At 36.3% G+C, this 21,926-nt stretch overlaps 1 protein-coding gene across 1 annotated transcript in view; it reads right to left on the bottom strand.

Moving 5' to 3' along the window:
• Positions 1–4,212: 4,212 nt before the first annotated feature.
• LOC121417386 (low-density lipoprotein receptor-related protein 2-like) overlaps positions 4,213–21,926 on the bottom strand; it is a 29,684-nt gene continuing 11,970 nt past the window's right edge. Inside the window, exons 4-10 of the mRNA XM_041611075.1 lie at positions 21,314–21,473; positions 17,425–17,543; positions 15,530–15,814; positions 10,389–10,520; positions 8,974–9,111; positions 5,314–5,550; positions 4,213–4,508 (exon numbers count right to left, since the gene is read on the bottom strand). Of these exons, the coding sequence (XP_041467009.1) occupies positions 4,300–4,508; positions 5,314–5,550; positions 8,974–9,111; positions 10,389–10,520; positions 15,530–15,814; positions 17,425–17,543; positions 21,314–21,473 (1,280 nt within the window). The 3' untranslated portion in view covers positions 4,213–4,299. The remainder of the gene's footprint in view (positions 4,509–5,313; positions 5,551–8,973; positions 9,112–10,388; positions 10,521–15,529; positions 15,815–17,424; positions 17,544–21,313; positions 21,474–21,926) is intronic.

The raw sequence follows: 21,926 nt of genomic DNA, 5'->3' as shown, positions 1-21,926 counted from the left end.
TATATAAAGACCCAAGTCCATAGGAGGTCATTTCGAGAAAATCGAGAAAAAGAATATTTTTTTTATTTGGGCAAGTAAAGTATATTTGGCCAAAAGACATCAGAGAACATCTGAAAACAAATTCTAGTTTTCATTTAAATGAACATTGATATACACGTTTATTGTGGGCAGGGCCTTTTGTCTGTTGGACTTGGGTCGTTCTTAAAATCATATGGACTTGGGTATATTCATAAACATGTTAGAATTCTGTCTGTACTGAATGTATAAAATTAACACGAGAGATTTTTTCTGTTTTCTATATCAGACAAAAAGTGCCACTTGTCTTGATTTTTTTTTCATAGCTGATGATGTGTTTTAGGATGAGCGAGTGGCTGAGGACATGTGTATGTTTTGCAAATCACCTTTGAAACAACAAGAGAGTTTGCAAAATGACGTGTCATTCATGTTTTACAGTTCGCTCTTCCATGACACCAAGAAGTCTTAAGCCCCCGGGGGGGGGGCACTTTCATTGACTAGTGGATACCATGCGCGACAAAAAAAACCCCCGTAAAAAGGATGTCTTTTTCAAGGTAGGGCACGTTGCGTACGCAAAAAACACTAATATAAAAAAAACTATAAGTCTCTGTCAACCACATTACCTTCTTACATTTCTTCATTATTTCAGCAACAAAGATTTACTTACTCTCTTCGTTCTACTGCTGCTCTTTCCTATTTAATTCCAAAGTCCAGAAAACAGGCCGGTTTCAACTTACTCCTTTCAATCTCTTGCCCCCCGTCTTTGGAACAAACTCCCTCCATCTCTTCGAAACCTCTCTTCTCTTAACCTCTTCAAAAACATCTCAAAACACACTTATATAACCATAAACCTGAACTTGTCTTATGCAACTAACAGCGCTTTGTATACTCTGGAAAAAGCGCTATATAAATCCAATTATTATTATTATTATTATTACTACCACTGCTACTATTATTTACTACTACTACTTCTTCTACTACTACTACTACTATTACCAGTATACCAGTACTATTATCGTTGTTGTTATTATTTCTATTATATATTTTTGTTTTAAAACAAGTTTATTCAGAAATTTAGAAATAAGATAACTTTATAATAATTTGTTTAGTCTATGATCTATTTCCTGTAATGAAAAAAGGAAATAAAATTTAAAACTAAATTTTCGTTTCTATATGTTGCAGTATCGTAACGCTACTACTATACTACTACTAGTTCCACTACTATTGCTACTACTACTACTACTACTACTACTACTACTACTACTACTACTACTACTACTACTATAACTACTACTACTTCTACTACTTTTACTATTACCAGTATTACTATTATCATTGCTATTATTTCTATTATATATTTTTGTTTTAAAACAAGTTTATTCAGAAATTTAAAAATAAAGTGCGTCAAGTACATGCTACTATTACTACTACGACTACTACTACTACTACTATTATTACGACTACTATTACGACTACTACTACTACTAATACCACTACTACTACTACTATACCACTACTACTACCACTATCACTACAACCACTACAACAACTACTACGCCACTACACTGCTACCATCGCCACTACTACTACTAATACTACTTCTACTAGAACTACTACTTCTACTATTATCATTATTGTCATTATATATTATTGCTTTAAAACAAGCTTATTCAGAAATTTAGAAATAACGTGCATGCTGTGCACTCCTTCCAAATCATGCACCCACTCCCACTCCTCTCTCCCTCACACATTCACACACACCCACACCCTCACACACAGCTCCCAATGCACACAACCCCCATTTACACACAATAAAATGATTACAATTGGTTTAGTAAACTGCCCTCAAAACAAAATGGTGGATTCTGAAAGGAGTGTTTAGCTCCGAAATTAAGAGGTAAAGGCATACTCTTCGCAATTACCAATGACATGAAAAAAAAAATCCCTTTCTGAAACAGTCGTAAAAAAACACTTATTTCAGAAACGGATTTTGAATTATCTTTTTTGGTCAAATCATGTAATGGTTACTGATAAAATATCATATTATAATTATTTTTTGGAAGGGGTGGGGGGCGAATTTAAATTTTGCAATTGATTTTCCAACTACCATACGACTTCTGTGACATTTCACCCGAATGGTGCCCCCCCCCACATTTCACTCATTCGCTTTAAGACCATTATATAGAGAGCTTCGATTAAAAGCTAAAATACAATGCTTCGTTTTGTTTCAGGTTTTGCTTGTTTCATTTCATTTCATCTTAACTGAACCACATGAAAAAATCATTACACAGATGTAATATGATAATTATAATACAAATGAATAATCAGTAAAATACAATATCACAATACAAAGAATAGTAATAGTGGTAAATACTAATTTAGCGTTTAGTGATACTCGTATTCATCAATATTGATATATACAATGAAGGTAAAAACTACATGTTAAATATTTTTGCCTAACATTGCTACCACCAGGGGCGGATCCAGTATTTTCCAAGGGGGGCACATTTTTCGATGAAAAATTGACGGGGGGGGGGTGACCTACCACTACCATAAAAATTAAGCTACACTGAACATCCCAGAGGTTACATGGTGCCTCATACATGTAAATAGCGATTCTTGTTACACTTCAGCTCGCGTTCTTCTATGGCGTATTACGTGATATCATGATGGACATACATTGAAATATTCAGATCAGTGATTTCAAGAAGAGATAAACGAAACGCCCTCTACGGGACATATACGTTGATTAATGCGAGTGAAACCATATATGCTTCCAAGCTCCGTATTTCCAATGGAAATCATGATCTAAATCAGACATGAATCATGTCTAATAGTATTGAATTAATGATCATCTTTATCCTGAATACATGAATATGTTACAATGAAATAATAAATAGATATATCAGGTTTTGAGAAAGTATAATGGAATTATTTATCCGAGGTTGGTCTGGCAATTACTATTGCCAGTCCAACCGAGGATTAATTATTCCCACTATGCTTTCGAATGAGACGCCTGATATATTTGTTTTATATCCTACTTTTAATAATTTATAATCAGAATCTATGTGCTGAGCTTGCAAAGTCCGGTTACTTGAGTTGAATAACCTAATTTTCTCCGAGCCATCGTGCTCAGCGGAACGCAGATTAGTGCCTGCGCCGACTCATAGCTGGACTTGCCCGGGGGGAAAAAAAACTCTCGGGTGTAGAGGACTTGCACCCGGTGCAAGTCCTCTACACCCGAGAGTTTTTTTTTTTTTAAACAAGTGCACACCTAGTTATCAAATGCATATATCATTTCCATTTATTTGAAAGCAAGATAAAAGAGCAATGTAGATTAAATGCTTTGCTCACGGGCATAGGTGCCGCGGCCGGGGATCGAACCCCGGTCTTTCTATGTATAGCCAAGCGCCTTAGACCACTCGGCCACGGCACCTCTTCCTAGGTTTTGCTAGAGAGTTTTGCTAGATATCGGGTTTTGTGAAATAATGACGTCAGACCTCGACATATCCAAAAATATATCGAGGTCTGACGTCACGCAACATCATAGTTGAAATATATTCGGTCACATCATGCTACTTGAACCAATCACTATACAGGATTTACTCTATGTAGGATATAAAATAAAATATCTCAAAGCTTAAAATTTATGAGGGCAGCTTAGAAAAGACTGTACTTTAAAAACATGGCTATGGTGTCAGTCTCATAGGCCCGAATTAAAAAAGGAGGTTGTGGAAACCCACAGTTTAATCCATGATTTATGCAGATTTCCTGTATAAATTACGCTGCCTGTTAACATGGTTAGATACGTCTTTTTATTCATGAGTCCACTGTTTGAAGAGTGGACTCATGAATAAAATAGCGTGGATAACCACGGCAACATAGGCGTCAATTTGGCGCACTGTGACAAAAGCGCGCATCACCATTGGACATGTTTGAATATACGCGGTAAAATTTATACAGGAAATCTGCATAATCCATGGACTCAACCGTGTCTGAAAACAGTCTCGTGATACCTGTCAAGAACTCTTTCGAGGCAAAAGGAGGTTGCTACCCATGTTACAACTCTGAAACCTAGATTGTTCTGAGCTGCCATCAAAATATTTAAAAAAAAAATTCAGACCAGCCATGATGTATCTTCATGACTACGGCCAACGAACGTAGAGGGCAGCAACACGCTTGTGTGCTGCTGCCCTCCACGTTCGTTGATTAAGACCCAACTGGAAGAGATCGAGCTTGCAATCACCCTTCCTTAATACCTTTCTCTCTCCCTCTCTTCTAACATTATACAGCTTTATTGTCTCCTTGCTTCTTGCATCTGCAACAGATCACGATGACGATGATCAGGAAGATGATGGCGAGGATGACCACGACGAGGGCGATGATATAATTTTGTTGTTTCCACCAGGGTACTTCTTCGTAAATTTCGCACAAGGTCGACTCCTCGCTATATTCATCATCATCATCATCATCATCTTCGGAATTCTCATCCCCTACAATATTGAAAAATCGGGGGTAAAATATAGGCATATATGGTATTGAAAAAAAAGCAATACTAGTAACAATAATAATAATAACAATTTTAATAATAATAATAATAATGATGATTAAGATAATATTTATAATAATAATGATAATAGTAATGATACTACTACTACTACTACTACTAATAGTAATAATATTGATTGAATACAGACTTTAAAGGGATACTCCATGATAACAGATCCGACAAAATCAGACAAACAAAACACTGAAAAGTGGACAATGCATGTCTAGAATGAACATGCATGTAGTTACTGTCTACTTCAGGAAGGCAGTTGTATGGTTCCATAGGTGAGCTGATGATGACAGTTCGCCCACTTATTTACATTCTTTTGAATTTTATCATAACACATAACTGAGTAAAACTTTGTATTCGATCAAAAAGAATTACGTTTATCATTTACTAATTTTGTTTTTAAAAAGGAAAAAAAGAGGAAAAATAGTACTGCACAACATAGTATACTAGCAATACAGACTTTCGGAAAACACTAGCATTATTCATTGTATAGTGTCTACGGATTGATTTCCTCTCATTGAGACCAAACAAAGATTTGTCATATTATACCAAAGATCAAAACGAATGTCTCCTATTTTTTTCACTGCCAATAATTATTGTGGCATCAAGAGTTAATAATGAGAAATTGATAAAAACACGTGATATAAAAATGAATGAGTAGTCATGTGATTTATTTCAGCCAATCACTCGGTTAGGATCCAAATCTACATGTTACAGCACGTTATAATAGCCGAACCTACCGTGACACGAGATGCCGTCTCCACCAATGAAAAACCCTTCTGCGCAGGTGCAATAGTATCCTCCCACCGTGTTCATACACACGCCAAATTTCACGTCACAAGTGATGTTTACACACTCATTGACGTCTTGGCATTGTCCTGTGGCGTCTGGTCTGAATCCATCGTCACACACACAGCTATACATGCCGTTCCTATTGACACACTCGCCGTTGTCACAGTGGCTGCAGTTTTCATAAGCTTAAATAGAAACGGGAAAAACTATAGGCATTATTAAAACTTGACGTAGCAAACAATAACGCGCTCTTTTGACGTCTCCGGAAACACTTAAAAGCACTCCGAACGGTCAAGCGTGCACGAAGTTTCATACTTTTGTTTTCTCTTGCGTGTTACATGCTCTTTCACACGTGTTGATACGGTCCCATACACTGTTAATTGTATCTTGGATTTTTTCCCTGTAACTTAAGATCATGGGTGGCAGTATATATCGGGGAAAATGGTTATCAAAGGGGTTAAATGAAATGGTTACAAAAGATAAATGTAATTATTGGTGTTGCCAGGTCCGACCTGGAAAAATCCCCAATGGCACTAGGATAATCCTAAAAAAAGACCTCCAAACGCACGTCTTCAAAGATACCCTAGTGACTACTGTCTGAAACTCTTTTATTTACCTATAGAAAAATTCGTTCAAATCTTTGCCCGAGACCCTCGGTAGCTGTTTCCCCATTTTTCTTCTATATAAAAAAAATGTGGTGTTAAAACGGACACCAATTGGTGTTAATAGAGGACCACACCCTGAGGCGTTAAAATAACACCCTAGAGATTGAACATAACACCAAAGAGTGTAAATGTAACAACCATATGTGTTGTAATAACACCTATAGGTGTAAAACTAACACCATCAATTTAACACCGATGTAAAATAACATGTGTTCCTCTATGTACACCGGTTAACACCACAGTTTTTGCTGTGTAGGTTTCAACGTAGCCCAACTAGGCGGGGAAACTGTGAGATGGCAACATGAGCCTCCGTGTGTGTACTAAATTCATCTTTGTGTCCAACGTGTTGTTATGTATTTCATGGCTTGATGACCAAAGGTCTTCGTTTACAGGTGCTACATTTGCCCGGATAGTAGAGAGTGTTCTCAACTAACACGCAGGCACTTCCTTGACCGTTGATAATCTATTGCAACAAACCCTTCATAATCAAAGAAGCCTTTGTAAAATATCGGTGAATCAAAACAGGACTGCCGTCCTTGCCTCTGCACGAACGACATATATTTTTTTTGTCAGCTCCGATTCATAGGACGATGACCGTGCTGTCCCGGTTCATCAACTCTCGACAATGACCTCTAAGCTGTTCAGTGTGATTTGGCGAGCATTTTTTAAACAGATTTCAACGTTCTACAAAAGGGCTGCGTAGTGATTGTGAACACTCGTCTGTGGAACAGAGTGACATGAACGCAATAGCTACCAGAGCCCGTATACTTTCGTAATTCCGAAGCTTCGTTATTCCGAAGGTTCGTTTATCCGAAAGCGAAATAAGGTTCGTTGTTCCGAAGGTTCGACAATCCGAAAACGAAATGAGGTTCGTTGTTCCGAAGGTTCGTTAATCCAGGAACGAAATAAGGTTCGTTTATCAGAAAACGAAATGAGGTTTGTTGTTCATTTCTTTTTCGGACTAACGAACCTTCAGAATTACGAACCTCATTTCGATTTCGTACTAACGAACCTTCGGAATAACGACTCTCATATCCTTTTCGGATTAACGAACCTTCGGAATTACGCCACAAAATTTTATTCGGATTAACGAACCCTTTTTCGTTTTCGGATTAACAAACATCGAGGCATAGGCAATTTACGTGTTTCGGAATTACGAACCTTGGAATAAAGAACCTTTGGAGTTACGAACCTTCGGAATTATGAAGAGTAACCCCAGGGCCCCGTTGTATAAAAAGTTACTATTATGGTTGGTTTTCCATCCAATAACAACTGCCATGGTAACGATGATCCATGTATACAGGCTGAATCAAGGATTCCATGCAAGTTGCTATTGACATAGTTATCATAAACATGATAATGTTTACTCTCATGCACCGGGGCAAAGGCCTATACAGAATCTAATTGAGGCTACATTGATATATTTTACGTAGAGTTACGCATTAACTATCTACAGTAGATCGTAAAACAGCATTGTTTTCCAAAGAACAAACCTAGAAAAAAATGGCTACGGAAATGAGGTAAGAAAATATCACATTCTGAATAAATGGAATCACCGGAGCGGGCCGGCAGCCATCTTGGGACCATCAAAAAGACATTGGCTTCCATCATATTTTTACCAATATACTTAAAGGTCAAGTCCACCTCAGAAAAATGTTGATTTGAATCAATAGAGAAAAATCAGACAAGCACAATGCTGAAGATTTCATCAAAATCGGATGTAAAATAAGAAAGTTATAACATTTTTCTTTTTTTTCCACTTATATTTAACAAAATAGTTATATGAACGAGCCAGTTACATCCAAATGAGAGAGTTGATGATGTCACTCACTATTTCTTTTGTTTTTTATTGTTTGAATTATACAATATTTAAATTTTTACGAATTTGACGAATAGGACATCCTTGCCTGAAGCACAAAATGTTAAAATAATGGAATTCCACTTGTTCAGGGAGGAATGCAATTTTATTTCACGTGACAATGACAAGAAAATCAAAATATTTCATATTCCAAACAATAAAAAACAAAAGAAATAGTGAGTGAATGACATCATCAACTCTCTCATTTGGATGTAGCTGGCTCGTTCATATAACTGTTTCTGTGAAATGAAGCGAAATTTTGAATTGTCATAACTTTATTTTTTTTACATGTACATCCGATTTCGATGAAATTTTCAGTGTTATGCTTGTTGAATTTTTCTCTTTTTATTCAAATCAAGTTTTTGTTGGGGTGGACTTGTCTTTTAAGAAACTGGAGGTTTTTCAAGTTTATCTTGTGGTATAAACTTGTATAAGACTTTTCGTTTCTCTGTGTAGTATTAAATCGTGGTTATAATGATAGAACCCCCAGTGCTTTTTTGAGGATAGTCCCACATTTTACCTATCATGCCTCTCGTGTGAGCGCAGTTGATGTTTCACAAAAGATATCCATATGTCATCAGGCATGGCAAAACACGCAAAAGGGTGCTAGGGATAATTATTTTCAGTTCAATAGCCATACTGAAATGAGTGATTCTCAGCTTTGAAATATTATAAAACTCACTACCGTGTAATATTACTTGAGAAACCCTTTGAGAAAACAGGGATTGAAGTTAACAAGTCTGTGGAATGACATGTTGCCTCACACATAATTGTGCAAAGGTGACAAATACTAAGATTAGATCTCATTAAAGTTTAGGGGGCTTTTAGCTTGTTCCAAAGTTGGGACACTAATTAGACTATTTCTTCTTCTTCTTTTTCTACTACTACTACTACTACTACATCTACTACTTACTACTACTACTACTTCACTGCAATTTCTACAACTACTACTACTACTACTACTACTACTACATCTACTACTAACTACTACTACTACTACTACATCTACTACTAACTACTACTACTACTACTACTACTACTACTACTAGTAATACTACTACTACTAATAATAAGGAAAGTAATACCTATGCACGTGACATTATCGTCTGCAAGGAGGTATCCGCCTTCACATCCACACACAGCCGTTACATTGAAGTACATGCACACGCCACGAACGCGATCGCAAGGGAAGTGTTCATCGTTTGCTTCACAAAGATTGTTGTCTGCAAGAAAATGAAATAGAGGTGCCGTGGCCGAGGGGTTTAAAGCGACGGTCCAGGCTAAAAGTATTTGTAGCTTAATAAATAGAGTAGAATTTACCGATCAAAATGCCGAAAATCTCATCAAAATCGGATAACAAATAACAGAGTTATGGAATTTTAAAGCTCAGCAATATTTTGTGAAAACAGTCGTCATGAATATTCAATAGGTGGACTGATGATGTCACATCCCCACTTGTTCTCTTGTATTTTATTATATGAAATTAGGTTTATTGTTTTATTTCCTCCAAGAACTAGAAAAATTGGATTGACAACTGATTTAGTACATTAGATATTTTTTGCTGCAACTTATTTCATTATGAGGGAGACATATATATTTACACACGTATGAAATAACGAAAAAAAATATGATTTTATGTAGTAACATAAGAAAACGGAAAGTGGGGATGTGACATCATCAGCCCACCTAGTGAATATTCCTGACGGCTGTTTTCACAAAAAAAATGCTAAACTTAAAAATTCAATAACTTAATTATTTGTTATCCGATTTTGATGAAACTTTCGGCATTTTGCTCAGTGAATTCTACTCTATGTAGTAAATTATAAATAATTTCAGCCCTGACCATCCCTTTAGGGCGCTTAATAGGAGACCCTAGGGTCGGGCTTTCAATTCCCATCACGATCCGTATGCCCTTGAACAAGGCATTCTTTCCCCAAACACATTGATTTTGTATCGTTCATGATATAAATGAAAATGCTGTGTGCATTATGAATACCAATGTGTGGACTTGTTAAAAAAAATATTGGTTCGATGGTAGAGTCTACAAACGTAGAGGGCGTCAACACTGCTGCTACGTTGGTTGATGGAGCCCCCCCCCCCCGGTGGGTTCAAGTCCTTCTCTGGACGTTAATTTTCTTCAACAGGATTTTTTAGTCATATTCTGCTGCAGGCAACCTAGGTGAGCTAAGATGGAGGCCCTATTTGTATCTTATCTTAATTAATTACAAACTAATGGAGATTTAAGAATAAATCTTTGAAATTCAAATAACCATGCGAATTCGAATGGTTTTAAAATGACAGTCGAAGTAGGGCCCTGTTTCAAATAACTTGTTATGATAACAAATTTACAAAAGCAATGCAAAACTACTGAAATCAACTCATTTCAAAGGAAATTTTGTTATAGAAATTGTGCATTGTTTACTATTATCATTATTTTTGCAAAACGTAACCTTTGATTTATCTTTAAAAAAGTTTCAGACATTTGTTAAGGCCTACTCACTGGTATGGGGTGCGACTGTTACTCCACTGCCCGTGCCGTTCCCGGTGAGATTCGTTGCGACACACTCATAGTTATATATTGTACTGACGCACTGTAGGCCAGGCTCACAAGGCGATGGATGGCACAAGTCAACTGTAATTTTTACAATAATTTAAGATAGAATTTAGTGATAGTCATTTTTATTCTGACGATATAAAATGAAAAATACTATTTACCATGTTTACGGACAGAAAAAAAGCTTGAGAAATATTCCCATGTTGTCTGAACACGTGTTTCTCCTTTTATTGATAAATAATAATTACGCGTTCACAATAATGACTAAAAGGGAAAACAAACAGATTAAATCATTGATTGAATTAAAAACGTGGCATTTACATAGTTAGTTATTGGCATTTTGACACTCATCCAAACTTTCTGCGCCTCGGGATAGAATATTTCTAGATAGACTGCGATATATACAGTAAATGTCTATTATTATTATAGTAACGAAAGAAAAAAAAAGTAATAGGCTATAAACTAACACAAATAATAGGAATGCAGTGGCCAGCTATCGTAAGCAAAAAACTCAAATTAATAGCAGCCATGTTTATCTGTGACCAGGGGTCCGTCTCATAAAGCTTTTAAAGGTCAAGTCCACCTCAGAAAAATGTTGATTTGAATCAATAGAGAAAAATCACACAAGCACAATGCTGAATATTTCATCAAAATCGGATGTAAAATAAGAAAGTTATGACATTTCAAAGTTTCGCTTATTTTTAACAAAATAGTTATATGAACGAGCCAGTTACATCCAAATGAGAGTGTCGATGATGTCACTCACTCACTATTTCTTTTGTTTTTTATTGTTTGAATTATACAATATTTCAATTTTTACGAATTTGATGATTAGGACCTCCTTGCCTGACACACAAAATGTTAGAATAATGGAATTCCACGTGTTCAGGGAGGAATGAAACTTCATTTCACATGACAATGACGAGAAAATCAAAATATTTCATATTTCAAACAATAAAAAACAAAAGAAATAGTGAGTGAGTGACATCATCAACTCTCTCATTTGGATGTAACTGGCTCGTTCATATAACTGTTTTGTTAAAAATAAGCGAAACTTTAAAATGTCATAACTTTCTTATTTTACATCCGATTTTGATGAAATTTTGAGTGTTATGCTTGTTGAATTTTTCTCTTTTTATTCAAATCAAGTTTTTGTTGGGGTGGACTTGTCCTTTAAAATAAAAGCTTTGCAATAACCATAACAGTTAATAGACATATACTAAAAGCCTTTAATCTGATTTGCCGATAGTAGATTTGTTATACAGTGCGTCCCACAAAACCGAGATTTATCGGTGATTAATAATATAATAATAATATATATGATTTGTATGGCGCCAAATCCATAAGAATATCAAATGCTCTAGGCGCACTAGTGCAAAGTAGAGGTGAAAAAGAAAGAAAAGTATTTAGATTAAAAGTGCTGAAGACAAATAGAAGGGATAAATATCAATTGTAGGCCAAATTAAACATAGGGGAAGGAGGGGTAAGTTGAGCATAGGGGCAAGTTGAGCCACCAGCCCCAGACCAATGAATGAGTCAGACATTGTGGTGGTGTCATGTATTGATGACCCATAGCATAACCCCTAACCCCACCACGTTGATTCCAACTTTGAAACAAAAAGTAGTTTTTTAGAGGGAAAAATATGAATTTCAGCCAAAAAAGTAAAAAAGAGTGCGAAATAGATAAGTGCTTTATAAACCCACACGCCTTTAAATATAATAAAGACATGATAACAACATTATTAGTCCAGGTATGGATCTTCATTCTTGTCATAGTCTTTTATATGATGTATGCATAATAAATGTGTGGATACAAAATTATCCCACTAAGTTCGGACTGGGGTAAGTTGAGCCAAACAGCATGGGGCAAGTTGAGCCATGGTAATTCCTATGGTAATGTATCTTAAAAAACAAACAAACCATAAAAATCTATTGAAATGCAGGCTGAAATGAGCAAATTTACATGACTGCTCTTTTCCTTTTACAGGATGTTAGTATCTATAGAGAATTAGCAAGTGAAAAGACTTTAAACAAAAAATTGACATGCTGGTTCTCCCCCATACATTTTGTACATAGTTCTTGTGGCTCAACTTACCCCAGAAGGTGGCTCAAACTTACCCCATATATGGGGCAAGTTGAGCCATTTGACATCATTTTTTTCAAAGGTCACGATGACTTTCAGTGTGGGGATAGAAAGTAATATATAGGTGGAAAATATTTCAGAAGAATTAAATTTCAAGGCAAGGTACTTATTTCGACAAGATTATTAATCATATCAATTCTAACATGCAAAAAGCAAAAACTGTCACAACTTACCCCGCCTTCCCCTATAGGTTTTAAGATTAGATTTAAACATTTCAACAGAGCTACTATCTTTAATGGGCCGAGGAAGAGAATTCCATGCGGATGGCCCAGCATGGGCAAATGTACGTTCCCCCCACTTTGTTTTGATTTTAGGGATAACCATCAAACCAGAGTCTTGAGAACGAAGAGATCTAGAAGGGGCATATTGGTGTATCAAGGAGATGTTATAGAGAGGAGCGGATCCACGTGTACAGTGAAAGAGTAATAAAGAATCTTTAAAATAACGCGTTGTTCAACAAGTAGCCAGTGTAGCGATTTCAGAAGCGTTTCCGAAATCTAGTCGAGATGATATTAGAGCATGGGTGATTTTTTCTGTGGCATTGCGGGTGAGGTATTTACGGATGAAGCCTAGGTTGCGTAACTGATAGCGAACTGATTGAGAGATACGTTGAATCTGTGTGGACATTGTCATTTGGGAATCAAGAAAAATACCTAGATTACGGCAGGCAGTATAGATGAGGAGTTAATCATAACTTAATCATAAATACAATAGACGAATGACCAATATCCCAATGTAACGCTTATAATCTCCTCTATCATCTGATTGGTCAGTTCCCCCATGTCTGCGCGGTCTCCCAAGTCTGCGCACCCGCGTATCTGCGCGATTCTAGTAAAAGAAGATACGCAATGAGCACGAACTTTACACATGCAATACATAGACAGGTATTCATAAAAAAAATCTGACTCAAAATGGTGGAAAAATAATGAATTCAGGGCATTAAATGCGACAGCCTCAAAATGCAGCCTTTGTCATCAAAATCCCCGAATCGTGTGCAAAGTGAATGAGTGCGCAGACATGGGGTACCATTTTTTTCAATCTGAAAATGACAGCCCGAGGTTTTTTCCAAGAAAATCATATATTTCTTTCAAATTTTTATGAGATATTTGGCACACTAACTCATTATGATGTAAGGAACATTATCAACTGAAAGATTTTGTGAAATAAAAAGAAATTCACTTTAAATCTTAACTCAAATCGTTAGGTGCGCAGACTTGGGGCCCACCATCATACTTAGATTATTCTTCATTCACGCATGACTGAGCAAAAGCAATTTGAAGAAAGGATACCAAACACTCATTTGGCGGCGGGTATCTGAATTTCAATTTCGTTTCAATTACCATTTTCTGTTATTGAGGTATCAAATTAAAAAAACAGATACTGAACGTTAAAAACTTTTTGAAACTCAGATACCACCCGTCAAATAACCTTTTGGTATCCCCACTTGAAATTGTTTTGCTCACTCATGCGTGAATGAGAAATAATCTAATTAATTTCAGATGAAACAGGAGATTCTAGGCTTTACAATGTTAGGTCATTTGTCTATTGAATTTCTGATAAAGTTATGATAAATCATCGATAAAATCTCGGTTTCGTTTTTTTGTGGGATGGACTGTAGAAACTGTGTGTATTTGTTATTACAACAAGTTTTTATAAAATGGGTCCAGAGCTTAGCAGATTTGTTGGTGATTTTGATTTTCATTCTTTGGTGACTTTTTGCGACTTTTGGTACTACAAAGAAGAAAATATTTGTTTGTTTTAGGGGGTGAACTCGGGTGTCCCAAAATATGACCAAATAGTGTTTTCAGTCACTTCCAGCGGCGTACCTAGGATTTTCCACGGGGGGGGGGGGCAAATTCTTCCGCCCAAAATTTGACAAGCAAAAAAAAAAGGTCTTCAACCACAAATATAGGACTTCGTACCACAAAAAAGGACTGCCTCCCCTGCCCCCCCCCCCCCCCGTACCCGTAGGTACGCTAGTGGTCACTTCCATTGCTCGTAAGCCATGCAGGTTCCAGTGCACTCTCGGCATTTTTTAAATTCTTTTTTTCATCCTGTATCTTGAGCAAGATTAAATAAACTCTCTCATATCACTCCTATCTAGAATTCGCTGCACGGATTATATTCAAGATTATGTTGCTTGCTTTTCATAGTATTCTTGGATCAGCACCACAGTGCTTACACTGCATACAGTCTTCAATTTATCAATGACTACAGACCAATCAGGTCTTTGGGCTCATCCACTTCTGGATTACTTGTTATTCCAAAAGTTTCAAAAACTTTTTTTTTTTTGTGGGGGGGGGATCATTTGCTTTTGCATGCCCCACTTTGTGGAATAGCCTTCCTGAAGACATAAACAAATGTACCTTTGTCGAAACTTTCAAAAATCTTCTAAAAACTTTTGTTTAACTCTTAGCTTCTTATGCGCCTTGAGCTCTTTATAGAGTGGATTTGGCGCTTTATAAGTCACATTATTATTATTATGTTATTATTATTACCACGATTTTTAACAAGCGTCCAGAAAAAATAAATGTTATGCAATCGCTTCAGTTATCTACACTGTTGGAAAAAAATTATTGTATTAAAACTGTTTTCATTTTTTTTAACAGACCCGTTCTGTGAAAGTGTACAAAAAATATTTCCTGTTACAACAATCTACATGATGGTTTCGTCATTTCTTTCTCTAAAATCTGTTTTTTTTTATTTTTCTTCTGTAAATCTTCCGTTTCTAACAGTCTAACATTCCATATAAATTAGATTCAATTCCATTAAATTCTTTATTTCATTTCCATTCAAACCTTATACAAAGCAATATAAAGTAATCCAAATCAAGTACAAATGTACAGAAGGGCATTCTTACTTCGTGAAACAAAAAAAAGTACAATATAGATTTTAAAAAATAGAAAAAATAGATAGTGCATGATGTCCCTTGTTTTCGACCTACCACTTTCGTTGATGAATACTTTCATACGCAGTATACCGGCCAAGCTCTGCTGTTCCCCGTTTACCGAGATGGAGTCGATAAATCCGGATCTTGCATAATCCAACAGGTTCAAATAACCGATCCCACCTCGCCCGATATCGACCCAGTAGAAAATATCGTCGTATATCAGAATCTGTTCGACATATCCTAGCTCTATCGATATCGTTGTCACGATATTCCTCACGTGTTTCACGATATCGTACATCTCGATAGTGCGATCGTGGTTGATCCAAAACAGGTTCCCGTCTACAAAAGTGTAAAAAAAGGAATAATAAATTGATATCGTAATTCAAATGATCTTAAACCTGAAGAAACAGTCGAACGGGCCATAAAAAAGAAGGGCAAAGAGGCAGAAGAAAGTGGCAAAAATTATTATTTGACCAAAAATGATTTCATTTACCGACTTCTACATTGTAAAAACTATTGGGCGATATTTTAACCAATGCGGGAAGCATATTGTCCTGTAAGGTTAAAGAAATAAGCAGCAATGACTTTAGAATGGGCAATATTTTCATCACACTAGATAAATAAAAATGCCCAAAGAAATGCCCAATATTGGTTAGACACATAATTATCGTTTTGGAGCAATTTTGCCCAATATATATTTTTAGAGTGTATCATTTTCTATGGTTACACTCTGTTTTCCCTAAATGATCTTTAAAACACAAAAAGAAATGTATAGGGACGTAAGAGAAGAATGTAAGAAAAAGGAAAGGAGAGAGGCGTGTGTAATCCCTAAGGCCTTTGCAAACATTATGACATAGGCCATTTTATCTCCCCCTGCCCTCTCCTTTCAAAATATATAATTGACCTGTATTTTCGTATTTTTTTCCCAGGAGGGTGTTCCACAGAAGGTTAAGCGTGAAAATGAGAGTCAAGCTAATGCGCACATGTTATTTAACGCGTTATCTGATTGAATGATATGCATAGTGCGCGTCCCGTTCGCATTATCTGACCAATGAGGTGATGCCTTATATACAGTGCGTCCCAGAAAAAAAACGAAACCGGAATTTAGCGATGATTTATCATCACTTAATCATAAATAAAATAGACAAATGACCTACCAATGTGAAGCTTAATGTAAAGCTCTCTTCTTTCATCTGGTATTACTTAAATCATTTATCATTCATGCATGAGTGAGCAAAAGCAGTTCTAAGAAAGGATGCCAAAAAACTCATATGGCGGGTGGTATCTGAATTTCAAAAGGGAAATCACATGACTAAAGACTTCAATATCTGCTATTTTCTTTGATACCCTAATCACAGAAAATGACCAAGAAGTAAAAAAATTATGATCCCTCGAAACAATGCTTGTATTTCCTTAATTTCGTTAAATAAACGTGTTTTCACCGGTTTCCCACATAAGCTATCACACGGTAACAAAAGACTTAATCCATGGTTGATTGTCAACAAAACGGAGTGTCGAGTGAGTTTGGACGCTAGCCTGTGAAACCTCTTCATTTTATGAAATTATTGAAATTCAATCCTTATTTAAAAAAGCCAGAACTTTGTTATTTATTGACCATTTCCTGTAATTTTTTTAAAAATGTGGTTTTCTTTTTAAAACCCAGATACGGCCCGCCAAGTGACTTTTTGATATCCCATTTTCAATTAGTTTTTGCTCACGAATACGTGAATGAAAACTAATTTCAATAATTTCAGACGAAAGAAGAGATTCTCAGCTTTAAAATGGTAAGTCATTTGTCTATTGTATTTGTGATTAAGATATGATAAATCATCGATAAAACTCCTCGACTCCACATGAAATGCCTTCCCATCCCTTAGCGATTAACGAACGTAGAGGGCGTTACATCTTTGCCGGAGTTGCCTCCTTCTACGTCCGTTGATAGTTCTTACCCTGCGCGTTTCTTGTGAATGCAGTGACGTTTACAAGATCCTCATCGACAAGACTTTTTTTGCCAGTTCCGTCCACGTTCATTTGCATGATGCTATCCCCCTCGGAAAAATAGAGCAGACTAGTAAAAAAAAAAAATAGCAAATGATTATCGTTATGTATGCCTCCGCCACAATGTTTGCACGGAGGGGTCCGATTGCTACGTACAATGAACAAGTTAATTTCTTTTCCGCTGGGAGAGGAGGGGCAGAGTCCTTAGTCAAAAATACGAAGCTTGCAATCCTAACCCAAACTTTACAATCATAAATGAAATTAGGCCCGGAGCAAGTGTCGTGTCACCGTCGAAAGAGGAAAAATTGAGTGGGATTGTACCAGGTCCTATTAATAAAGAAGAATGGAACCCGTGGAACAAGTGGGCTAGTATGGAAAGAGAAATATCAAAGAATGAGATCAACGAAAGTTTGAGAAAAAACGGAGAAATAATGAGAAAGTTTTAAAGCATTTGAATATTGCGATCACTAATGCTATGGAGATCCTCCCATTGGCAATGCAAAAGATATGTATGATGTCACATGTCAACTTTCCCTTTGATGGACTATAAAATACCCTCAAAACATTTTTTTCTCTTTCTTATCATGGTGATACAAACTCTTTATCCATAATATACACAACAAAAAAAGTAAACCCCCTAGATCAAATTGCTGTAACTTTTAAACGGAATTATTTTGAGATAAGATATTTCGTAGGTGGCATTCTACACTCAATTAAAGCAACTACTGCTGAAAAAAAATTAGATTGATCGGCTGATTCATGCATGAGCGATAAAAGATTGAATTAAAAATGACCATTTTTTAAAGTTACAATTTCGTTTTTCAGATTGTGCAAATACAAAGTTGGGCAAAAGTCGCTTTTAGGTGAATTTTATGGTGTTATGCTGTTTTACTATCCATCATTTAGCCACCCCACACACAGTTTTGATATCGTATGTTCATGGTTGAGTGAGCACTATGTATTGCAGGGGCCGCGGAAGCGGGGGGGGGGGGGGGGAATTCAGCCCTCCCCCCAAATTTTTTTTCAAAATCATGTACAAAAATGTAAAAATTACCATACGATTGTGTTTTTTTTTCATGGTCAGCCACCCCCCCCCCCTATGAAAGCCATTCCGCGGCCCCTGTATTGTGACGTATCATCATATGGGTTTATGGTAGTATTCTCTACAACTTGTAAAATTATGATGTTAAAATAAAAATGTTGGTGTCTCCCCGATTATAACCCCTCTCCATTTTAAAATTCTGGATCCACCACTGATTTGTCCATAAATTAACCTTAACATGATAAATTGTTAGGAAAAGAAAACATTTATGCAGTATTTGTTCCTAAGTCTTCGAATGTGCTCGCTCACTGAACCATGAACATGTTTACAGCTTGGAAAGTGTGTTGTGATAGAAATGATGGATGATTAAAACAACAGCAATTAAAGTCATATTTGAAACCAAATTCGCCCCTGATATTCACTTGATTATCCTTTAAAATGAGTCTGTGACATTGAAAATACCAATTTTCCCTTTTTGATGCGTGCTCACTCATCCATAAATAAACAAATCGATTTCATTTTTGCACAGAATTTTGCCCATAAGTTGATAAACATTACTGCCAAATGACATTGCTAAAGACAGCCTTGAAAAAAGGTCGCACCATATTCAATAAGGGAATACTTATTCTTAATCTTATGCACCCATAATGTACACAAGTCTATGAGAGAGGAAGTCAAAATGTTAACAAATATGAAATGAGGGTTTGTTTCATGGACGGTTTTTGTTACTTCTGCCAACAGCTATTTCATGAAACTTCGCACATGGCTTCAGAGTAAGACTATCCAAAAGGCGCGCACACCAAAATAACCATTCGATACAGCACATAGTGGGGCAAAGGCCTTTAACTTTCTTCTCATTTGCATAATTTTTTAATGTTGTGTGCTCACTGATGCATTAAACATCGGGATTTTTATAAAAATCAAATCAAATGAACTATGCAAGGAGGTTTGTGACAGATATCCATAGTTACAAATTGCATTTTTTTCGAACAACGTTAAAAAGAGCTAATCACATTCCACATGTTCATTCAAGCGTCAATGTTTAATCAAAAGCCTTTGAATCATTGAAGCATGACAATTGGTCATGAAAATAACGAAAAAGTTGAGAAAAGATCATTTTCAGTTACCAAAATGAAACAATATATGCCTATGATATTTGAAAATCGTATTTTTTGTTTTTAATAAATGTTCATTGAACCGTAAACGAATAATATTGTTAAAGATTCTCTTCCCAAAAATAACTGTCATAATATTCTATTATTTTTATTGATAGAAATGTGTAGAAAGTCCAATTATAGCAAATTTGGATTTGTGTTTATTCAACCGTGAAATTTCGCCCCAAAAATTGTATCGTCTTTTAGAAAGTACCTTTCACAAGCCTTCTGACTTGTTTTATGATGAGAATGTTGAATAATTAGTTCCAATGAAATGGAATAAAAGTAATATTTGGCCTGTGACTTTTGAAAAGTGACATTTTTGCCTTTTGCCGGTGCTTACTGAAGCATGACGTAAAATACGTCCATAACATTTCCTCAGAGGATATCTTATAAAAGTACCTACATGCTCATGTAACAAATGTATTAAAATTCGCATCGGTTCGGAAATTATTGATGTTTGTTTAAGGGAGACTTACTTTTTTGTTGTGTATATATTCTTTGAAATCTGTATTACAAGCCCCCCCCCCCGTATATAAAGAATTAAAGGATCTACTAATAGATGTGGCATTCTAAAAGAAATACAAAAGCAATGGAAAAGTTGTTCAAATGTGATATCACACATCGTTGTCGCATTGCCATTGTAGGATCTACATTTGATCAAAACTTCAAATGCTCATAACTTTGTTGTTAGTCATTAAATTTTTTATAAAACTTTCGTTGATCTGTTTCTTTCATTTTTCTGTTTTCACACAAGCTTTCTTGTTCCAAAGGTTTCATTTTTCCTTTAAACTCTTTTGTATGACTCGGCCGGGATCGACCCGCGACCTCCCGTTCGTGAGGACGGCGCTCTGTCAAGAAGCCACCCAAAGCCATTGACAGAGTTCGGCCAACCCGGTTTCACTAGGCTGCCAACATGGCGCAATTTCCTGTGAAATTGGGCTTGCCTAACAACGCATTATGCGCCATGTTGGTAACCCATCTTGAAACCGGATGTGCCGAACTATCTCTCTACACAGTGCATAAATTCTGGTGTTGATTTAACACCAGACCGGGATTTATATATAATGTCCACAATAATTGGTGTTGTATAAACACCTATCTGGTGTTAGACCAAAATCAAACTGGTGTTGTTTAACACTTCTCTGGTGTCATGGTTGTGGACATACGGTTGAGGCCGAAAGTTTACATACACTCATGGAATTCAATGAAATTCGTTCTCTTGCCAAACATCGTTAAATTTACTATATCATCAGAAATATAAATGTGTAATCTGAGATGTTTGTTTTGAGAAGTAACTAGCACAAATTAGAAATGTTTTTGTCAAGTTTTTATTTTTAATTCATCTAAAATATGAAGATATTTGGGGAAAAAATTTCTCCTGGTGACAAAGCAATGTCATGATATCAAATTTGTCATGATAGCACAAATATTTTACAAGATACAGTAAATTCTATGACTTTTGACAAATGTCAGGTTTTTTTTTAATTTCCTGGATGTATGTAAACTTCTGGCCTCAACTGTATATAGATTTTCAGGCTGATGTTAAATCAACACCGGAGTTCTTGCAGTGTAGTAATGACTCTGGAGCCGCCATGCCCAGTAACAGTAACAATGCTGTGAAGTAACTTTGATCTCATTTACCCGTTCAGACCATCAATGCACAGTCCAAAGATATGTTTGTCATTGACGTGGACTCTTATCTTGTTCGTTCCGTCCAGTCTGGCCGAAGCTAGGATCATGGAGACATTGCCAAACCAGTAGATCCTCCTATCGTGTTTGTTGAAGGCTATGAGAAAGGGTTCTAAAAAGGGAGGGAATAAATTCAAGACCCCATTATATAAAAGAGCACCATCACTTGCCATATAATTCAAATGACAATAACAATTATACTTGCTTATATAGCTCTTAATACTTTGTCAGAAGTCTCTAAGCGCTCTACAGTATATGTAGCATAATTACCCTGGCTTTAGCAGTGCAGCTGTTACGCGCGCTGCGTTTCAAGGAATAAATTCCTGCCAGGTACCCATTTACCTCACCTTGGTTGAGTGCAGCACATTGTGGTTCAACTTCTTGCTGAAATTCAAATCAACATTCACACCAGTCAGCGATATTTGGTAAATGATTGCTATATGTGGAGGTGACGTGGCCGAGAGGTCTAAGCCGGCAGTGGCGTAGCTACGGCGGGGGGGGGGGCTCGTGCCCCCCTGAGATTTGTTGTGTCCCCCCTAAAAAATTGGCAGAGCAAAAAAAAAGA

The sequence above is a fragment of the Lytechinus variegatus genome, chromosome 6 (assembly GCF_018143015.1).
Source record: "Lytechinus variegatus isolate NC3 chromosome 6, Lvar_3.0, whole genome shotgun sequence".
NCBI lineage: Eukaryota > Metazoa > Echinodermata > Echinoidea > Temnopleuroida > Toxopneustidae > Lytechinus > Lytechinus variegatus.
Note: the sequence above shows the minus strand (reverse complement) of the source record. Positions and strands in the feature narration are given on the sequence as shown.